Below are 24687 nucleotides of genomic sequence, written 5' to 3'. Positions count from 1 at the left end.
TCACTGGACTGGTACCTGAAGCGTTAGACATCTAACCTACATGTTACAAAAATGATCAAGATACGCTGCGATTAGTGTACCAATTCAGCGCCCTATGCACCATTCGGTGTGGAAATGATAGTGATGATGATATAATATAAATTGAGACAGAAAATATAAAAAATATTCACAAAATAAAAGCAAATGATAGATTTGGTTTGGTTAGTTGAAATAAATTAATCCATTGCAATAAACCGCGATGTTCACATATCAAGCAATAATTCATTTTTCACAAGCCGTAGGAATTTTCCACATCATAAATGTTAAAAATCTTCTAACATCAGAAATCTCTTCCCTAATAAATAGTTGATTTATACCCAACCCTCGCGTCAGATTTGTTAAGTAGCAGGCTGCATTACAATAAGGGTTTTTATAAAAAACTATAAGGGCGCAAATATCGTGGAATATTAAAAATGACCCTTCGGACGCATCTAACGAGAAACGTGCCGGGGTGAAAAGACCTCTAATATATTATTTATTGCAAGTAACACTTGTTAGGTCTACTTCTGAATATTATGAAAAAATGTATGTTCTTGTCTTTTTTAAAATATATTTAATACTTCTTCCTTTATAATCAAACAAATTATTTTGTTAAACACTTAATCATTTTCATAATTGTTTTTATACTCCTATACTGCACAACTCTGCTCCAGAATATCTAAGGGAACTATGCATTCCAGATGAACTAGCTGACAGACGTCTTACGCTTAGATCAGCTACATCTACGTCGAAAGGAAAAGTTATTATACCTCTACGCAAACAGCGCACTAAATTCGGCGAACGTGCATTTGCGGTCGCAGGTCCTACGGCATGGAATGCTCTCGCAGCAGAAGTCCGAAACTGTGAGAAAGAAGTGATGTATCGGAAGAAACTTAAAACCCACTTGTTCTCTAAATAATTTAAATAAATTCTTAGAATGTGGTGACAAAATACATTATTTTTCTTAAATTAAAAAAATAAATTTATTTATTTATAAAATCACTTTGTAAAGCGCCCTTGAGGTATTATATTACAAAAATGGTGCTTTATAAGTTATCCATAATAATAATCAAAGGGCACTGGATTAGTTCTCAAGTAGAGAATATAACTCTTTTTAACAATTATAAATACGTAAGGGTCTATAAAATATTGCCTAGTAAAAAAAAATTTGTACAAATTGTACTAAAGTAGAATAAAAAATATATTTTAATTGCGCGAAAACGATTCAATGCATTGGCCGCGCCCCTAATACGTCACGATTCGCTATATTTACATATTTTTACGATAAAAGTTATCGTCGTTTGTGAAAATGTAAATAGACCGTTATATATTTGACGAATCTTTACGTCACGATTGTCAAAGTCTATCTTGTCGCGGTTTTTTTAGGCGTTTTAAAAAAATAAACAAATTTAAAACACAGATTAAAAACGTTTTTCCCAAATAAACATATTTTTAATTTTGAAATTACAATATTTTATATTTAAAAAAAAACATTTAAATTATTTTTATCAGTATTCGTAGTATGTGATATTGCAGTTACGTGAATGGTAACATAAACTTTGTTCATTTTTAAAAAATAAATTCAGTCACAAAAATCCAATTCCATCACTGTACTTGTATTGCACATATATTTTATATTTTAGCATCAATTCAGATTGCTTATAAATTTTATCATATGAATTTACAAATTGCAAATACCAAAATATTATAAATCTTTTTAAGTGCGTAAAGAATGAATTATATATTATGATCAAATATCAGGGGGTATTCCTTTTTCTTTCACGAACAAATAATATGAGTTATGGGTGTCCGTGTATGACCCGAGGGATGATAGGAAGTGGAGTTATGGTGTTTTAATGGTGTAACGCTCTCTACGCTTTTAGACTTTTGATTTCTTATAACACTCAACAATGCCAGGAAGAAATAAGACAATCTCAACATTTTCGAATTACGAATATTGAAAATTAAAAACCTTTTTGGCAATTTTTGCGATAAAAATATCACCTTTTTAATTTCTATGATAAATGACAATGAACTTCCATCAAAAATTTTCGCTTACAAACTTAAATCCTTTAAAAATACTTATGGTTTAGTTGTACCGTATGTAATGCACGTGTTTGTGTATGTTTTATATACTTGGTTTAAAATCTTCTCCTTATATTGCTTTTTCAAATTTTAAAGATTACTTGCTTTACTTGTTATTCCTTCTTTATTTTTTTCTTTTTTCTCTGCTGCCATTGGCATGTTTTTATGCTTTTAAACTACTTTTAATTACTTATATTATATATGTTAATAAAATCAATATATTGCTGCTCTTACTATAATGTGTCATTAATTTTGAAGATGTTTTTTAAATTGACCTAAATTTAAATATTTCACTTAAAGATTCTTCTCATCGTTTCTTTGAATCCCTTAAAATAAATATGTGTTTATGTTTTTCCTTTTTTAAAAAAAATGTTATTACTATTTTATTTTATTTTTGCATCTGAGCATGTTTTTCATTCTTTATTTCCATTCTTAATTACTCTTATTTTCTTCATTGTTAATATTATTTCCATTTGTAAATACTCACTACAAACTACAAACCTTAAAATATATTTTTTTCACTTAAATTTAAATTTTTAAACAACTTTCATTTATGTTTTCTTTTTCCTTCTCTTTTTTATACTTTTATAATTAACCTTACATATAATTGCTTTTTAATATGGAAACTTCACTGGTCCATTAGAATTAAGTCTAATTGTGTAAAATATTAAACTTTGTAACTGTACTGTATGTTTCCTGAATAAAAGAAAATAATTAAAAAATATATGCTTGTAGATGTGCGTATGCACGTGTGTACATGTATACGTTCATATATGTGTGCATGGATGACTCAGAGTGTGCACTCGGTAGTTTTATTAATTACCAATAATAACTTTCATGAAAAACGCGAATGTTAACAATAGGTAATAATTACTGTTTTTTTACATGGTTAAAGAAATAAAGGTCTATGAAATACGGTCAAGTAAAAAAATAATTATTTTTCTTATTATTAGAAACATAAAAAATATTTTCAAATTTGTAATTTTGAATTCCCGCAAAAAATGTGATTCCATTGGTCACGCCCCTAATACGTCACGATTCATGTTTATTTGTTCGTGGCCGTTGAAATTTGTATAGGACATATATTTTATGAGGAGCACATTTGGGCAACTTACGGTAAGGCTCGGGGTCTATTGGGGCTATCTCAGCTTCCAACCTTGCAAATACTAGTTTCATAGATTGATTTAGAATTTTTTGACAGTAATTTTGTAAAAATACAATACAATACAACATAAATTTTGTAACGTAAAATAAAAGTGTTTCTACTATCTTACGACTACTAGTAATGTTCATAAATCACTCGGATATTTTGATTAACAGTCAAATAATTAAACTGACTAGAAATATAATCAATTTTATAAAAATGATTAAATACCATCCAGTCTTCATTGCTACCATATCAATTATACCGCACGCAAAGCCCGGCAGGTAAAATAAATACTCTTTCTTAAAAGTGACATTGCAATACGTATGTTCAGTTTTTGTCATGATAATATCTCGAGGAAATTTATGCTAAGTGCCACGAGTATTTTTCCAGAAGTTAGTCATGTTGTAGTAATTGTTAGGGTCATCAAAAGTAAAGCAGATCTACAGAAAGATTTGTTTTAACAAGAAAATAAAGACACTTAGTACGAAAAGCGTTATCTTAAAATTGCGAATTAAATTAGTTTTTAAAAAGGTACGTTTTTAAAATTAAAAAGTATCTTGAATTTTTGAAATTTTTTGTATTAGTAAAACGTATATGTAAAAAAAATAAAAAAAATAGAAATATCAACATTTTTCAAGAAAACTAGTGTCTTTCTTTAGTTTTCCAAATCTAATCTGATTTTTTTACTGTTTTTTAAAAAAATATTGTTTCCATGACTATTTTTGAAGTTCTTATATTTAGAGGAGATACTTACTGGATGTTGAAAATAAAATATAATAGGCACTCATGAATTTTTTTTTTTCGGGTGATACCGCGTGTGTTGGATTTGTTCCGACGTTTCGGCTAACATTGCAAGAGCCATCTTCAGGGTAAACTGTGTAGTTTTCCCTGAATATGGCTCCTGCAATGATAACCAAAACGTCGGAACAGATCCAGCACACACGGTATCACCTAAAAAAGAAACATATTGAAAACGGAGACCGTAAAAACCTTCGGACCTATGGCAATCATGAAGTTTGGCATATTATTTAAATTAAATTTTGTATTTTTATGTATGTATATGCGCATGGGTATATTTATGTGTGAATGTGTGTGTGTATATGTATGTATATATGTATGTTTATGTATAAATGTATGTTTATATTTTTATTTTTATTGAATATAATATAAAGTTACAACGTGTTAACTAAAAGAAATACATAATAATGCATAAGCACAGAAACAGAAACGAAACGAAATACCACATTAAAAAAGAAGCAACCTCTTGTGCTTGCTTTGGGATTACAATATTCATAATTGAGGTACAAAATACACATATATTTTTTAAAAAAATGAAGGTATATAAATCATTTTTGTATAGATAAGTGCATATACATATGCATGCAAATGCGCATGCGTTCGCAAGCATGTATAATTATACACACACATATACACGCACACGCACACCCTCTCACACGCACATACACACCCACCCACATACATACTTTCACATGGTAAAGAAAATTATAAAATGAACTTATCAAGTAACTTGACAAAAAAATTTCAAGTACTGTAGAAAAAAACATCGAAAAAAAAACAAAAAAAACATAATTCCTTGATGTTAAAATAAAAAACTTACGACATCATTTTCTTCTTTTTTGAAAGGTTAAAAAGCAACATTTTATTTAGGAGGTTAAAAAACAAATATTTTTACTTTAGTTTGAATTTGGTAAAGATATTGATAATTTTTATTTCGTCAGGCAAATTGTTAAAGAAATTTATTCCCTGATATACATAACTTTGAATTTTGACATATTGATATAACTTTGGCGCCTACCTGTATAACTTAATGTATGGATTTTTATTTTAAAAATTCTCTTTAAAAATATATTTTGTCTCTTTATGGAACATAAAACAATTAAAATTGTTCTTTTGTTGGTATGTATATATGTGTATGTATATTTTGTACATATATCAAAATGTGTATACTAGTAAATTAATATTTATTTATTATTTCACGTTTTCCATAAAACTTTAAAAAAAAATATGAATACCTCACTGGGCACAATCCGTGTCGAGGCATTTGTTTACATGATTTAATATATTTTACTTATAGTGTCTAAAAAATATAAATAAAATACACATAAAATATTACATATTCACATTTAAATTCACACAGATATATATACAGATTTAAGTGAGAGAAAAAAAAATAAAAAAGAAAGAAACAGAAAACATTATATTATTAGTACAGCTCACACATTTAACTACTGTGCAGACATTAGGTCAAGTAACAAACTACTGTCAGCTCCCGGTGGCCCAACATCCGCACAAATGCTAAATGTACGAGTATATGACATAATATATTCATAGAGACACTGTGTGGATACAAATACGAAACACAAAATGCAAAAATAATTATACATTAACAAGTTTACTGTTTATTTAATTTGTCTGTTCTTTCTTTTAACTTGTAAATATTATTATGTATTAAAATGTAATTGCCTAGCTTGGAGCGGGGTTTGTTCCCTTGTTAACTGGGCAAAGTGTACAAAAAAGTGTATGTAACATGATGAAATGTATAAATTAAAAAAAAAAAATTGCAAGACCTTTTCATTCGGAGCCTTCTTTCCTATCGTATTATTTATTTATTCGCGAGATACACAAATTGACGATCTCTGTCAAATTGATTACAGTAGTCTCCCATTCATCATCGTCATCATCATAACACCTCCGCTACCTGTAGACTTCAGGGCGGTGTGGGAAACTAATTTCTTCAGCTTCATCCGCCGTTCGGAGGAGCGAGAACCGTATGATTGATGACCGACTCCAGAAGGGTCACATCGCCCGAGATATTTAAAACAAATGTTTTGTTATTTAATATCTTTAACTTGAAAAACGTAATTCAATATGAACAAATTACGTTAGAGATAAAGAACATTTAAGAGGAGGAAAAATGGAAGTCTAGGCATTTACATGGCTTATGACCTGTCATTGGCTGGTTTAACTGGCCACTTCATACACTGTGTAACATTCACCATTTTGCCTATTTTTATTTTTTTTTAATTTTTATTTTTTTATTTCTTAAGTTAGCTTATATTAAAACTAATACAAACTATTATGTACATTTACATCATCTATATATATTTACATTTCCTTACAGTAACTTGTACATTTATTTTTAAATTCTTTCAGACACTTTTCATTCTTCATACATTCAGGCATCTCATCATACATTTTTAAACCCTTTTACATCAAACAATTTTGCGAATCAGCTCTTTTCAATAATGGTAGTCTTATTTTATCTTTTTGTATTTGTAGCATATTCATGACATTTTTTGTTTAAAACAACTTTATCCTTAAAATATTTTGGTAATTTATCGTGAAAAAATTTATGTATAAATATCAACATATTAAATTTAAGTCTCCTTCTTACAGACAACCATTTTAGTTCATCTCTCATTTTTTTTACATTGCTATATTTGTTTTTCTTAAAAACTATTCTCATCGCTTTATTTTGTAAAATTTCTAGTTTATTTAAATTTCCTTCGTTTGCTAAAAATAATATTGTTGAGCAGTAATCTATATGTGGAAGAATGATCGAATGTTCGAACATCCACATTTCTTCAATCATTCCATCTGTAAATTTTAGTCTCCTTTATTGCTTTCGTTTGATGAGGTAAAATTCTTTTATATTAAAAAAAATAAAAAAATATTAATATCATTTAAAAATACAACATTACAACAAAATACTTTTTTTTTCATTACTCAAATATCTATATTTACACTAACGTTTCCCACTACGTAAAAGAAATAAACAATTCTTCTGTACATAATGAGAAGTGACGTCTTACAATAGTTTATTATATTTTAATTAATAATATTTTTAGAATAATATAAATAAATTACCAAAAAGATATAAACGATGTTTTCAATCAGTGTTACATAACGAAGAATTAAAGATGTAATTTTTTTACTTCTTTCTTAAATATATTGTATTCCTGACTGTACTTTTTATTATCTTTGTTCATTTCATTAAAGAAAAATATAGTTTATAATAATTACAGTTTGAGTAGGTATGAGTGGTGGCAAAAGTTGGTTTGCAACCAGTAAGTAGTCTTTGGGTAAGTCTGCTGCTTTTGGGTGCGCTGCCGGTGACCGGCCTTGACTGTCACCTGGGGGCGTTCTGGTGCTCCAGAGAGTAGTAACTAACGTTTCCTATCACTGTCGATATAAAGGTGTTTGAAATGGGTGAATAATTTATTTTATTTATACTTCCTTTTGTCTCTACCTTGTAGACGATGAGGGGTGGTTTTAGAGCGACAGTGAAAGGGACATTGAAAGTTGTAAATGTAAATATTTGTTCGCGCTTTTCTTTACTGAATTCGGTAAGTAAAAGATGAAATATAATCAATTCGCAATGAAAAAAAAAATTGCTAGCTTGTATGAATGAATCCGAAGAAAGATATTTAGTCTTTAAAACGGATTTGGGTATATGGTGGATGCTTTCAATGTTGATTTTAGTCAGGGACATTGAAAGTTGTAAATGTAAATATTTGTTTGCGATTTCCCTTACTGAATTTAGTTAGTTACAGAAAGAAATATATTCAATTCGTTATGAAAAAAAAAATTGCTCGCTTGTATGGGTGAATCCAAAGAAAGACATTTAGTCTTTAAAACGGATTTGGGTTTGTGGTGGATGCTTTCAATGTTGATTTTAGTGAAGTATGGATGTTCAAACTTAGGCGAAATGGTGAATTATTTACATTGTATAAAGTGGCAACTAAACTCCAAAAAAACTGTGATAAATAATTCCTTTACGTACGGTGATGTAACATCGTGTTACCACAAGCAAAACACGGAATATTATAAAGTTTAGACATTTGAAAAAAAAAACATTGAGACACACTGTTCTCCTTTTCTATAATCTATAAAAATAAACATAAAAGTTTACCCTGTTATGGAAGAATAAATAAAAAATCATCAATACGCCAGTTATCTCACATGCGTGCATAAAAATCATTGTCAATAACCGACTGAATTTGTTTCACACAAAGATCGGCCATAGAACAGCGTCTCGGTCTTCCTTGTTAAGAGTTCTATCTTCGTGCTCTCTCTTACATTGATTTGTTGATGTATTGGAGTCACGTTCATTTTTCGCGTAGCAAGAATAAATAATTTCTGTATTAAAATCCAGTATAGTTATGCTAATTTTACTTTGCAAATCCGGTGTGAAAATGTCCATTTGAAAAGCACAAAAAATACAACTTTATCATTTCAAAAAGTAAGCAAGATATTAAGTCTAGTATTGTTTGTATGCTTGTGCAGTATCACAGCCACACAAGAGTTAAACCAGCCAATGACAAGTCTTGACAAGACTTGTAATCGCCTAGGCTTCCTTATTTTCTCCTCTAAAATATTCTCCATCTCTGATGTAATTTGTTAATCTTAATGTCTTCCTAGGGTCCAGTCTTTTGTCGTCATTTGAAATATTTGAAAACATTTGGAAAATCTCAAAATATTGTTGTAATTCAAAATATTTAACTTTGAGGCTATAACCTGATAAAAAGTAAGGAAATCGCAAAACTTTGCCATTGCTACAAAATACCCAGGCTTGAGAAAAATCAAATTTTTAAATTTTTGTGTTCTCACCGGGAATCCAACACGAAACCTTCCGTGTGTCAGTCAAGTTTCTTTATCATTACACCATGGAGGATGCTAATGCCTGTTTTTATACACTGACAATTACATCATCAAAGTCATAAAAATCCACCTCAAATATTTAACACGTCTTCTAGGTTACTCCAGATTTACGAAAATACCCTAAATATATATGTCGGAAATCAAAAATGTTAACTATATTGAAATGGTAATTAAATGTTAAACCCAAAACATGGACGACTTTTGTTCAAAGACACCTCTCCTTTATCGCACCGAGAGTACTCAATATTTTGGAAGAGCGTATTAAGCTCTTAAGACCAAATCTATTTTCAAAAAAGAGTGTCAGGACTAGCTCTTCCTTAATGGGAGGGATTTGAAAAAGAAACTCCTTGATGGTTTTTCGAATATTGGAGTTCGTTTACTTCAATTTTGTTTTTTCATGTGCTTCAAATGTTTTTTTTATGGTATATTCTGTTATATGTCGATTTGCCATGTTTTTTTTATTTATTATTTTGTTTTGTGAATTATAAATGGCGATATGTGTGTTGTTAAAGTGATCTGCACGAGTATATATTCGTCCTAATTCAACACAGGACTTTGGTTCCACGGAGTTGGGATTTGTGTCTCTAAAAATGTTGCATAAATATATTTGCGAATAAAATAAATAAATAAATGAAACTCGATCGAATAAAGGAGATTCTCACATGGTAATCATTACATTCACATCACGCGCTTATCATTCGTTCAACATTCAACGAATTCCGAGAAAATTGATGTACATTTATTCAACGGACCGTTCAACTATCGTTAAAGTGCATCAACTGTGAAGATTGATTCAACACGTATGTTGATAACATTTGATTGCACTTTTTAAGACCATGATTATTTTTAATTATTCGCCATGAAACATTTACTCATTATTTATGATAACATACTTGTTTCTCATTATAAAAGATTTCAATTAAGACATATTTTTTATTTTGCAATGGGAAATTCTTTCGAAAAGACGTGGAATCTTACATAAGATAATTGATACATATTTCAACATGGATAAGGCAGTTACAGAGCTTACAACCAGTTTTAGGCTGGTTTAAGTTAACATTTTACGCACAAATAACATGTTTGATCCGTCTAAATAACAGAAATTAGTATTTTTAATTGAATCGGCATTCACTTCGTAACACTTCACTGTAAATTATTATGAAAAAAAAACTGATTAATCTGTTTATTTTTTGTTTAAATTCTATGACATTGTTAACAATATTCTGTGTTTAATATATTAGTTTTATATCACCCGTCGATGGGAGGAGTGCTCCCCCGAAATTATAGTTGTGTTTTTGTAAAATAATAAAATTGTGTAACACTAATAAAAAAGTTTTATTTTCATAATAATTTAACAGAACTTAGTTTTAGGGGCTGTATCTGGAAAGTTATGACATTTTGTCACCCACTCATAAATACATAAATTAAGGTTTTAGCTCTTTAACTTCACAAACATCACCAGATGAAATAATTGAAGAAATATAGATGTTCAAATATGGGCAGAATGGTGAATGTTACACAGTGTGTAAAGTGGCCACTTAAACCAGCCATTGACAGGTCATAAGCCCTGTAGATGCCTAGACTTCTATATTGCCTCCTCTTAAATGTTCTTCATCTCTGTTCTAATATGTCAATGTTATTTTACAAAATTGATATTTGTATATTGCTCAAGTTAGTGTATAAACATCTGCTTACGGAAGTATTGACAAAATCAAAACTCTTCCGTACTAACACAATACACTGCTAATCCTTTGTCTATGTTAGGCAAAATAAACATCAAATCAAAGTGTACTAAATTTATTAAGTTTTTCTACTGACATTTCTTAGCGGAACTGCATTTTAATTACAATTATGATGTGAACATCAAGAACATCAAGAATATTAAATCAGTTCAACATCGATTTTTAAGAAAGATAGGCTGGAGGTTGGGCTTATCCAGAGACCTATATACGTATAATGAGTTAGAAACTACCTTGAATATATCTTCTCTTCAAGACCGTCGAAATAAATCCGACCTTATAGTCCTATTTAAAATTCTTAACTCACTCTTTAATGCGCCTGAACTACTGAGCTAAATAAAATCAAATATCCCAACTAGAAACCTCAGACAAAACTTACTCTTTCATACCGATAACCATAGAACTAACTATGGTTTTCATTCCCCTATGCCCAGAATTCTTAGGTCTGTCAAGAAACATACCAGTCTTGATTCCGTTGATAACAAGTTGTCTTCTTTCAAACGATTTCTTTCAAATTCAAATATAAACACCTCTCTCCCGCAAAGTCTTTTATAAACCATTGAGTCTTTCTAATTTTTTTATAATAATTTTCTATGTATAAATGTGTCCATAAAAGTGCCCATTGAGCGTATATATAAATAAATAAATAATAATAAAAATACTTTTACAGTTTTATTCCACTTTTATTTTTGATTTTTTAAAAAAAATATTTTTTTAAAAATTATAAATAAAAGTGGAATAAAACTATAAAAGTATTTTTATTATTATTTATTTATTAACGGACATTGTCCATGTATACAATTTATAAGGTTTAAATATTACAATAAAAGAATAGTTTAAAACATTTTTTAAAAAAAGAAAGAAGCATTGACAAACATATGGGACATCGAGACAAGATCTGGACTATTTATTTAGTGCTCGTTTAAATCGTTGTAAACTTAAACCAAAAAAGTCCAGATCTTGTCTTGAGTTAACAATACGACAAAGGCGGGTCATTGGAGAATTTAGGCCATAGTTTGTTCTTTGCTGATCGATGAACAGTACTTCATTGTTTCTCAATCTAATCAATTATAACAAAGTGTACTAAATAGCAAAACTAGTTGTGACCAAGCGAAAACTTTAATCTTGATTTGCTAACAAGAATTTTTACTTGGCCGGTTTTCTTTATATGCTCACGATATATCATGTATTAGATTAAGCGTTTAGTAGACACTAAAAATTATAAAATATAAATAAACAAAACAAACAAACTATCACGCCGTTTCCCCATCAGGGTAAGCAGGAAGGATAGAACGCCACAACACTATATCTTTGCATTCAGACCTCGCTTTCTCTACATTCATACATCCTCTCATGCGCGCGCGCCGATTATTCCGACTTTTGACATGTCCATCTTCAAGTATTTGTTGGATTTGGTCATCCCATGTCTTTTTCGGTCTTCCCCTATTTCTGCATCCATCAACATTCGCATCGTAAATATTCTTAGCCGTTCTTTCGCTGTCCATTCGTTCTGCATGTCCAAACCAGCGCAGAGCTCCTTTCTTCTTTTTTTCGATAATGCTTGTCTCAGACTTACATAATGTACGGATCTTAACATTTGTGCATCTATCGTACATAGTTTTACCACACATTCGCCTGAGAGATCGCATTTCGACAGCATTCAGCCTACTTTAACCCCTGTTTTTCCAAGTCCATACTTCGCTCCCATACATCAGGGTCGGGACCAGGACTCCGTTGTGAACTGCCAATTTTTTCTCCTGTGACAAACATTTATTTGGCAAGGCCGATTTAAGTGCACCGTTCACTTTGTTTCCGGCACTCACCCTCCTTTCTATATCTTTCTTAGTCATTCCATCCCTAGTAAACATACTTCCCAGATAAACAAATTCCTCTACTTGTTTTAGTATAACTCTAATCACAGTGATTTCACATTTAGTCATACTTTCATTTCTTTCAAAGACCATCACATTCGATTTATCGACATTCATCAGCAAATCGCTTCCCTTGTACTCCGATAACACCTTTCATAATTTTTCTCTGTGAACTCTGATGATTACAAACAATTGAATGATGAGTATTATAAAATATAATACTCATTATTTAACTGTCGCTGCGAAACCGGTTAAATATTAAATTAATTTTTGGTCTTGGAAACATAAAAAATTATTTGATTATAATTATAAAATAAATTTAACAAAGTTAGTGCTTTAAATATAAATGAAAAATTATGTTTCTTTGATGATTTGATTTGAACTTGCACCAGGGATTATAGTAGTGGTCAAAATTCAGAAGGGTGGTAAGTAGTAAGATTGATAATAGTAGATTTGTATGGGGTGCCTACCTATGTACTTTGATAAATATATATATATAAGAGGGTGAAAGATTGAAGTTAGCGTTACTCAAATAGTGGTCACAAATCATACCACACTTGTTCTGTCAGATTAGGACTCTAGTCAAAACGAAGCAAAGGGGGATCCTTAAAATAAAAACTATCAAGATTAACAAATTTGTCAAAATTTTTGTAGACAATGACTGAATTCAACTCCCCGGGAGCTGTAAACATTTACATAATGCAACAGAGATGAAGAACATTTCAAATAAGGCAATATAGAAGTCTTGGGATCTACAGGGCTTATGAGCTGTCATTGGCTGGTTTGAGTGGCCACTCTACACCCTGTGTAACATTCACCATTCTGCCCATATTGAGACTGGAAAAGAAATCAAAAGCAATGTCCCAGAACTGCCTTATGTACAAGGGAATACAATTATTTGAGGAAATGCCAGAAAGTATAAAAAATGAAATAAATGTAAATATATTTAAAATTAAATGTAATAGGTATATATGTGAAAAATATTAGGTAATATTTAGTGTAAATAGTGAATATAATTAATGAAAATGTACATATGAAACAGTGAATATTATAAATTAAGATATTAAGTGTCTAATAGTGTATAATAGTTATAAATAATGTTAGAATAAGTATAGATGTAAATATTGTGTTGCAAATATATATTAAACTATGTTAATCATAAAACTAAATAAAATAAATAATAATAATAATATTTGCACATCTATATTACTTCAATTTTTTCATCTGTTGATGTTTGTGAAGTTAATGAGCTGAAACCTTTATTTATGCAAGTGACTAATCTAATTGAATTATTTCACCTGCATACTAGGCAATTTTTAAAAAAAAATTCTATTCTTTTTAATGGACCAGGTGGATTTATCAACAATATTTTGAGTTTTTCCAAATGTTTGTAGACAAGGACTGGATTCAACTCCGTTCACTTTTAGGCGTTGCCTGAAAGTGAAGGGAGTTGAATGAATGGAGATTTGTAAATTGTTCAAGAGTGAGTAAATATTTTTATTATTAAAAAACAAAAATCAATTTTTGTTGTAATGAAAGATATAAGTGATTATTTATTGTTCGAATATTTACTAGTAGGTAGTCATGTTAGCTCCAGATAAAAAAAATGTCAGTCTTAAAACAGGTCGTGGCTAGTTAGGAAGACTACATATAATCCAGAGACATTTTCTCAATCTATTTTAATGCAGCAGCAAGGCTTATTACAGGAGTAAAAAAATATTTTCACATATCACAACATCTTCGAGATAAGCACTGGTTAAAAAGCACAGAGAGAATAAAATAAAAGCTTTGCTGGACAGTATTTAAATCCCTTCATGAAACAGCTCCAAGATACCTATTGGACATATTTATAAAGTACCTTAAATACAAAACCGGTATTTCTTATGTATCTACTCTCACTGCCTCCACCTTCCATGGAATCATTTCTCTACAATACCGCAGAGTGTGTTCGGACCAACTTATGCTTTACAAAATTATGACAGGAATGGTTGACTGTACAGAGCTGCTTGGTTTAATAACAATACATGTGCCAGCCAGGATTTGGAGACGGTACCACCTGTTTCATGTACCAATAAGTAAAACAGCGTATGTTAAAAATGCTTTTTTTCGTAGTCAATGTATAATACACAATTTAAAAATATAGATTACACAAACATCACTCTGTCAGGTTTATAATTTACACTAAAAATGTATTATGTAACTTAGTAGACATTATAATAATAAATATGTACATCTCCCCTCCCCTCCTCATCCTCTCTTCAAGCATTCTTGTCCTTATCTCGCCCAATTCACAGTAACTTAATGTTCTTAAAATAAATATTTAAAAAATCTTTGATTATTGAGTACATAAAAATAACATTTTTATATGCATAAATTGAATGTATTTATTTGATATGTAATATATTTTCTTTACTAACTTTATATACTATGTGGAAATCTGTTATTAGTCCTGAGTTTATACACTATATCTGTTTGTTTACTAAAATTATGTATGTAGAACTGTTGATTTCCCAAATAAAATAAAATAAAATAAAATATGTATTAAGGATGTCAAAGAAAATCTACTCTTAGGTCAGGATTTGATTAAGGCAGAGGAAAACTTGTCGAAATCCGGCGCTCCCCTAACACTAGGTTCGGAGATCGTGCTTTTGCCGGTGGCGGCCTCTCTGCCTGAAACCAATTGCCTTCAAACTTACAAATTATCAACAGTCCCAGTCAGTTCTATTCCAACTAAAATTTTAGTTTTTTGGTTCATCATGTTTATTTAAACACTCTATACATTCACATACGAGTATACTACTTATGGCTAAGGGCGGGCATATTGCCTTTAGGCAATTTCTTCCTATCTACCGAAACCGCTCAGTTTAAGAAAATCAGTGGCATATCAATATATTGTTGGTTTATATAAATATTTTTTAAGAAATAAAAATTAACTGAATATCTATTAACGATATTCCGAAGAGAGGAGGGGGTAAAAAGGCTGGGAATATTATACCCTCATATTTAAATCAGAAAAAAATATATGTCACTTTAGCTAGAATGTTAGTTTACGTACACAATTGTAAAACGCCCTTGATGTGATTTTTCACAAAAATAGCACTATATAAATCAGACGAATATTATAATCGTATTATCTATTACCATAAATAAAGAAGCAGGTAAAAAACTCATAATTTTGTCAATAAACCATAACTATTATTATTTTTTTTAACACTGTACATATATTATATATATTTATATTTTATAAATGTTTATATTTTTTATACTAGAAATCTTTATGTGTAAAAAATAAAAAGTAAGTAGGTATTTTAAATATAAATAAAATTGACAATAAAGCATATTTTATGAACGCTTACTATAACCCATTGAAGTATTGTAATAGTGGTTACAGTTTCGAAAGCTGTTTTTTGCTCATCATCGTAGAACAACTGAAAGTTATCATGCTTAAAACGAAACAGACTTTAATATAAAATAAACAATAAATTATTATTTTTCATATTTTTATATCTAGACTTTGATCTGTATTCAAAGAAATTAAACGCTATATTTAACTGTAAAATATCTACAAATGTTAAGTATAGTTATTAGACAATCGAAAAATCGCTCTTCTAAATTCAAGTTATGAACATCAGGCTGTAAGGTTCTTTATAAAAAATAAATAATAAAAAAACACGTTACTCAGTAGAAATCTTTTCACAAAACTAAGTTTTGTTTTTTAATGAGAATTAACGTTAGTTTTTAAGGAGAGTAAAATTAATTATGATATAATATTTACCTCATATCCCTGTTTCATAGTCATCGAGTTTCTGGATCTTGGCCACCCCGAATATTCCAGTCCATCTTTGTGCTGACCACATTGCTGAAGAAGAAGAAAAAATTACAATTAAAAAATGTTTTTTAAAACTTATCGCTGGTATATCGAAAATTGAAATAAACATCGTCAGTGCAAATATAAATTATATCAGCAAGAGTTGGAGAACTGAATAGGGAGTTTTCTTATATCTATGGTTGTAAGGTGCATGCGCAAGGGACGTAGTTTATAAAAGGCAATGTTCGCATGTGTACTCGATAGACTCAAAAACTACTGGACTCATTTACGTGCGGTTTTTTTGGAAAATGATGAGCTTTGGCCAAAGAATTTTTATAGCACTTTAAATCTTCAATCTGCTTACTGGAAAAAACGTTTGGAGCGTAAATATTTTATTTATCGTTCGACGAGAATACATTTACGACAAAATTGGAAGAATTTTATTTTTTGTTTATAAAAAAGGTATGTTTTTGAATGTTTACAAACAACATTCGTTTTTTATATCCCCAAATAAAATTATTTCCTTAAATTCCTTTTAATTTCTACTAATTTATTTCTATTTACTGCATTTTCGGTAATTTCAAAATAACATTTACAACATTTTTGAAAATCGTATTTCTAAATTAAGTGCACTCCTATTGGTAAGAAATGCAGAGTTTGACATTTACAAAAATAATTCTTTATTTAAAAACAAATTATTATTAGTTTAGGAATTCAATTATGAACAAGTACCCAAATACACTTTTATATAATATAGAGAAATATTTTTTTTTTACTATTTGAAATCAATAAGAGTCTACGAAATACTGTCGAGTAAAAACAAAATATTTTACCACTTATTAGAAGCATAAAAAATATTTTTAAATTTATAATTTTGAATTCCCACGAAAACGGTCCATTGTATTGGTAACGATTCTTGTTAATTTTAAACTTTTTTTGTAACCGTTTAAATTAAAATAGGACATCGTCAAAAATCTCCACGTCCCAATCGTAAAGGCCAAACATAGAGATAATTTTTTTTGTGCGTGAAAACATTTCTTCGCAATATCCATAATAAATTTGAAAATACAAGTTTTTTTTCTAAATCCATTTAATATAATGTTATCGGTATTTATAGGATGTGAAATTTCCTTATTCAAACAAGAGGTACGGTTTTGCTAACAACTAAGCACAAAAATTTGAATAAATTGTAGAAAAATATTCCAAAGTCGTCTTACAAAAGGGAATAAATAAATTCATTAAGCTACACTAAACCGGAAACAATGTCCGTTGCACATACAGCAAGACGCGTATTAACATCTCGTCATTACGGTACAAAAATATTCAATTATTCACAAAAATAGAGACACATTTTGGCAACAATTTATAGGGAATCAGAAAGGATCAACTATTTGTCAAGGAGCGGATTTCGAATATGATTTTTTGCCAACTATCGCGGACATTTTGCATCCTGGTTTTTGTGTTAGTTATTCAAATTTCCATCAAGATGGTATGGCGTGTTGCCACATATTTATTAAGGTGAATAACTTATTAAATAAGAGACGTTTTTATGTATTTTTATTGAAGTCGATTGAACGATAGTTGGAATGAATTAAATAAGGGTTTATCTTGATTGCGATTTTACGGTGATAAATGGTTTAAATGATAGCAGGGTAAATAAAAAAATGAAAAAATGTTTTTTCTTATTCAATGTAGAATAAATATACTTAAATAATTATTTTCTATTTTTCTACTGGACCATTGTTTGGTTGACTTTTTAAAAATTAAATGAATAACCCACTTAGCCACTTTTTAAAGGCTTTTCAGCATGTGGAAGGAAATTATAAAAAATACTCTACAACACCCAGACCGATTGAGAAAAAAAAATTTCTTAGATTACTTTTTGCAACTGGCGGGAATCAAATCCACGGCGTCAGTTACACATTTAACTGCGCCACGGAGCCTTCCTGTCGTATATGCATCTTAAATAATAAAGTGTTTTACATTTAAAATCCAACTATAAAAATATCTGTAAACTATATTTATAAATTAATAGTTATTAATTGAATTGATATTTTGTGCCGTCCGTTTCCATCAAACGGACAAAGTGCGACTAACCTTTGGTGTTGAAATTGTCAAACGTAGTGCCGACCTACTAACAATTCTTTCAGTGTGACTTGATTAATTGATGTAGTTAATAACCTTTAAATAAGCAGTGTTAGATGCCTGATTGTGGGATTTATCTTTTGGTGACTTATGTGGAGGGCGTCGCCTCGGAGATAGCAAATTTAAAATAAATCATAATAATAATCTAATCTGACATTATAGAATTTATAAAATAATTATTATGGACATAGGCTATAGTGATACAAGTAAATACAGTTTTTTCTACCATTTGTGTTTGCAATATGGTCATGTGAATAAATATGTATAGTAAAATTCAATAAAAATCGCGATATATGAAACTAAAAACTTTTAAAAAAGTAACTCGTTAATTGACAAAAAAACTTTGCTTTTTTGTATAAGTGAAATTCAAAACTGACAGTTACAAAAACGAACAGAAAACGTCAAAATTCAATTCGACTTCAAAATTTACTGATTTCTCTATATATTTAAAGAAAAAAAGTTCTTACATCAAAACGATTAAAAAATGAAATAAGTCATAATTAAAGGAAAAATTACTTAAATTAATTAAATTATATGGGTATCGAGGGGTACTAGACTCGTCAGTACAAACCGATGAACTAACATCAAAACTTGATGGTGGGGGGATCGGTAGTGTAACCTCGTTATCGCTAGGGAGAAATTATCAACATTTTGGACAGAATGTTTTTGACCTTAACAAATGATCAACAATGAATACAGATTTTTTTTTTTAAAACAAACAAGAATCTAATTATGTATATGACCATTTTTAATGATTTTTAATAAACATAAGATTTTTTTGGAGATGTGGGTGTTTTCTGCAAATCGAGAAATGCTTTTTTTGTGATCGACACCATTTTCAGAAGGTGATTAATACAGTTTTATGTACAAAAGCGGTCTGGCTGTTTTTAGCAGAACATAGAATTGACCTTCCTGCACCCGATAACATCAAAATCGCATCTTTTCAAAATTGTGGTTTGGCTGCTTTCTGCATAACTACGTTTAATTCTTTAGCTACATGGACACGTAATCAAATAATTAACATATCGGCATTTTAACTCAAGTTTGCTAAAAATGGTCTATTGAACATGCATTGAGGCAGCAAACGGTACATTTTTCTTAACATTATTCTGCGGGACGGCGATTTGTAATACGCATATTAATTTTTTAAAACATTGTAAATGAGACGATTTCACGCCCTAAGGGACAAACGATACCTTTGACGTAACCGTGCCATACTTGTACACATGTTTGTTAGAAGCGCCCTACAAATCAATAGTGTCTTAATAATTTCGGCACTTATCAATCTCCAAATAAAATTCGTTTGTTTCAAACGTCTCCGGGTTTACCAGTTCTGATGCTTCAGTAGATTAGTAGTTGGCAGAGGATGTTCAATTTAGATTGACATGTCGCCGATTCGAGTCCCGGCGAACAAAACTGACGCATGACGTTTCGCATCCAATTTTGCATGTCATTTGAATAACAGATGCACCTTTTTACTTTTGCCCTTTTCACTGTTTTTTGCAGTTCATTTTATTTTATTTACATGTTACAGAAACATAATGTTTTTTTTTGTGAGATTATTTTAAATTGTCCATTTTAGTTTAATTTATTTAAAGAAAAGAAATAAAACATGTTTTTGGACGAATTTGAGTAATTTTATCGTTATGATCATTCACTGCGTAACTTATCTCGATGGATTATTAGAATTTAAAATAAAAACAATATTTTGTATTTAAATTTATTTCAACAGAGATGGAAAACATTGTTAAGAAAGGAATATGGAAGTCTAGGCATTTACAGGGCTTATGACCTGTCATTGGCTGGTTTAAGTGGCCACAAAAGTCAACAGATGAAAGGGTTGAGGAAATTTGGATGTTTAAACTTGTGCAGAATGGTGAATGTTACACAGTCTTTTAAGTGACCACTTAAACCAGCCAATGACAGGTCATAAGCCATGTAAATGCCTAGACTTCCATATTCTCTTCTTAACAATGTTTTCCCTCTCTGTTGAAATAAATTTAAATATGAATAACTCCCTAGGGAGGAAATCCAGCAAGTCAGCAAGCATTTGGACATACTCAAACATTAACAATATTTTGTGTTTGTTTAAATTTTTGTAGACAACGACTGGATTTAACCACCTAAGGAGTGGCTAAGATTAAAGTACAAACAAACAAACAAACACATAAACTATCACGCTGTTTGCCGTAGGAGGAGGCAAAGAGGATAAAACGCAATATCACTTTATCGTTCCATACAGACCTCGCTTCCTTTACATTAATACATCTTCTCATGCACGCACGCATACTATTCCTAATCTTGACATGTCCATCTTCAAGTATTTGATGGACTTGATCGTGCCATGTCTTTCTCGGTCTTCCTCGTTTTCTGCATCCATCAGCAGCTGCCTATGGTTATGCCTGTTGGAGGGGCTACCGCTATGCTGAACAACATCGCTCTGGATATTGATCTGTTCCATGTATCCAAAGGGGTTTTCCGGAGCAGGATTCTCTCGGACTTTGACATGAGTCTCTTTCATGTTTTTTTATATTTTTTATAATGTACGTAGTGAATATATGTTTGTTTTGTCAATGTTATATTTAAAATAAATGAATTGAATTGAATTGAAAAAAGCATTAGCACAATAGATTCTTTTAGCCGTTCTTTCGCTCTACATGTCCAAACTAACGCAGCACCCCTTTCTTGATTCTGTCGATAATGCATGTCTCAGCCTTACACAGTTCACGTATCTCGACATTTGTGCACCTATTATGCATCGTTTTACCGCACATTTGCCCGAGGGATCGCATTTCGACTTTATCTACGGCTAACTAATACGAATAGGTATTTTTCAAATATTATTTTAAACAAAGAAATATTTGCGTTCTTACGATTTACTCCAATATTTCATTTTGAGGGCCATTTTCAACGAGATGTACATAACTCACTACTAGAAAATGGTGTAGAGTGAGATTCGAGCTACGGACCTTTAAACCGTGAGTCCAAAACACTAACCACGGGACCACAACACGATTTAAAATCAGCATTTTTAAATAACACACAAATGAATATTTTTATCTTCCTCCATAAATACTACAAAAAGACAAATCATGCATTCAAATCATCATAAGCTCATTTTTAAATTTATCGCAACACAGAGGGAAAAACGTTTTTGAGAAGGGATTATGGAAGTCTTAGTATGGTCCCCTCAGTATAATGTACATATAAATTAATCAAATTGGAAACATTCAGAACAAATTTATAAGGAGCCTGGAATATCGTTTTGGCAACATTTAAAATGATTGCCGTGCATCTTTGATCATTTTTAATAAAGAATCACTACAAAAAAGGCGCCTTACATGTGATTTAATTTTTCTTTTCAAAATTCTCAATAATATAGTTGATTCGCCATACCTTTTACAAAATATTGGTTTCCGTTGTCCTCTTCGCTATACCAGATTTAATTCCCTTTTTTATGTACCAACTTGTAAAAACAATTATACTTCGAATTCATTCATTAGACGTACCTGTAGAAGTTATAATGGCCTCAGTATTGATGTAGACATTTTTAACTGCACGTTGCATTTGTACAGAAATTTCTTCATGGGGTCGATTATTTGGGATAGTTGCTGAATGTGCATCTTGAGTGGTTTATGCTATGTATATGTGCCGCATGTAATGTATATGTTTGTGTATGTTTTATATGTGCGTTCATGTGTGTGCGTGGATGGCTCGGAGTGTACATTCGGTATTTTTATTTATTACCTACATGGAAAACGCAAATGTCAACAATTATTCTTTTCTCACTTGAAATTCTTATTTATTTATTTTTTTGTCACATTTAATGTTTGTCAAATTTAAAGGCGGCCTCCGTGGTGTAGTGGTTAAGACGCTTGACTCACAGACGGAAGGTTTCGGGTTCGATTCCCGGTGAGAACACAAAAATTAAAAAAAAAAAAGTGATTTTTCTCAAGCCTGGGTGTTCTGTGATGTAATTCACCGCTGTAATTGGGCCTCCTGGCCTGTTGTGGTGCAAAAATAAAATAAAATAAAATATCTTTTGCATAATTTATAAAAACTTAATTGGTCTTTTTACGTTAAAAAATGTTGTTTTAATACTTATTATGTATGACTGTATATTTTCTAAATAAAATAAAATAAAACAAAAAAAAATAAATCTATGATGTTTATTGAAAAAACTCATGGAAAAATAAACACAGGTCGCTCTTACTTTAATTTCACTAAGTACGTTAAAAACACATTTCGTTTCTTCGTCAGGACAAAGATGTCTCGAAACACTCACGGTATTGGGAGGCTAAATAAAGACGTATTATCTCTAGGTTGATGCTAAGGAGGAGATTGGGGGGAAAAGGACATGGTGACAAATGATACTGGACGTAACGGACGGAAAACAAAAAAAAGGTTTTTCTTTGGCCTCCAGTGGTAACACAACTTGGCTAATTATAAGCCCAATTATTTTAAAAGTTCGAATTGCACTTTTTTTTATATATTTATATTTTGAACACATAAAAAAAATTTTGATTGATAAAATTTACCGGCATTAAAAACAGTTATGAACAGTGTTTAAAATATATATACTTACGATTTTCTTCGTATTTACGGTGTGATAATGATTATTGTTATTATTGTACATTGTACATAATGTTGCACATAGGAAGTGGGTACTATTGACTTTGTAATATAACCGTTGAACCGGAAATTCAATCTGTTTGTATAATATACTCATATAAATGTCTATTTATTTTTGTTTTTGCTGTATTTGTTTGCCTAACAATGTGTGCCTATGAAAGATTTACAAACCTATGATGCATCTCTTTTTTACTACTTTTCTTCTATACTTTAGTCTTTTATTATAAATCTTTTATTTTTTTTTACTATACTTTACTTTAACAGCGTTTAACCACAACAATTAACCATGTGTTCTTTATATTATATAACTTTGTATTTAAATGTAATTTTGTACAAATTGGCCACGGCCGTTAGTTATAATAATAAAAATATAAATAATAATTATTATAAATAACTTATATAGCACCGTTTCGTAATATAATACCTCAAAGGCGCTTCACAGGGTGATTCCATAAATAAATAAATTTATTCGTGTTTGCATCTCTATAAATCTGCATGTGACTTATGTATTTTTGGAAATACTTTATATACACTACGGTGATGGTGAAGGTGGAGGTGTATTTTAGTATTTCCATATAGGTGTTGTGAGTGTCCTGACGAAGAGACGGGTACGTCTCAAAACCGGTAGAATTAAAAGTAGGTAAGTGGTTATATACCAATATTTACTTATATTAGTTAAACAAATTTGATTAAAACTTTTTGAATTTGTAATTTAAGTAAAGCGATTTACTTTGCATTCACATTTAATCATGTGTAAACACGATACGGAGAAAAAAATTCCGAAGAAACAAAGGTTCAATGCATCTATTGACACTAGAATAAGGCTTGTAAACTTCTGATTGTTTAGAGCTAATTAAATTTTAAAACTGCTTCCCTTCAAAAATTTTTTTAAGTGTCATCACTGATGGAATAAACTTAATCTATCAACTTTGTCAAATTCTCTGGAGAGTAAAATGTAGAAATATCAGCAAATAGTTGAACTAAAAGTAAGCGAGTCAGGCATGCATCAATGAATGTTTCAGCATTTACTTCGTAAATGAAGAATTGAAGAAATAGAGATATTCAAATATGGGCGGAATGATGAATGTCGTATTCAAATCGAGAAATTATGACGATGATAATCAATTTTCAGTATTTTGGCGCATTTTTTTTTCCTTTCAAATGGTTTCTTATCCCTATTTCTTCATTTCCTATTTTACCCCCCTCTACTCGGCACAATGTTCCCCGAAATTAAATGGACCGCACATTATTATACACAAGTAGGTTCGTGGACGACACACCCCGCGATCATTTGTGCCACATTTACCCCATTGTTTAGCTTTGACGTTTACCCAATTTGTAAAAATAAAGCGAGACTATCCAAACGCATTCACATAAATACCCATACACACAAACGTACACAAAGACTTATCTTAGACAATTATCGTTGTTTTAATTTAAAAACAAATATTTTATTTTTATCTAAATATTTCATACAGACGTTATTTTAATTTCATCAACAATATATATATACTTAGTGGATGATTTACGTAGCGCTATTTTTGTGAAAATCACCTCATG

General features: G+C 30.3%; 1 protein-coding gene across 1 annotated transcript in view; it reads right to left on the bottom strand.

Moving 5' to 3' along the window:
• The window catches only part of LOC148285316 (zinc finger protein rotund-like), a 222520-nt gene that overhangs the window by 3580 nt on the left and 194253 nt on the right, over window positions 1-24687 (bottom strand). The window contains exon 4 of the mRNA XM_088227116.1: window positions 16318-16401. Coding sequence (XP_088083242.1) covers window positions 16318-16401 — 84 coding nt within the window. The remainder of the gene's footprint in view (window positions 1-16317; window positions 16402-24687) is intronic.

Source organism: Micrasema longulum, unplaced genomic scaffold, assembly GCF_059751315.1.
Source record: "Micrasema longulum isolate JH-2025_06_02 unplaced genomic scaffold, ASM5975131v1 h1tg000041l, whole genome shotgun sequence".
In the NCBI taxonomy this organism is placed as follows: Eukaryota; Metazoa; Arthropoda; class Insecta; order Trichoptera; family Brachycentridae; genus Micrasema; species Micrasema longulum.
The sequence above is the reverse complement of the archived record's forward strand: the minus strand, read 5'-3'. Positions and strand labels throughout refer to the sequence as shown.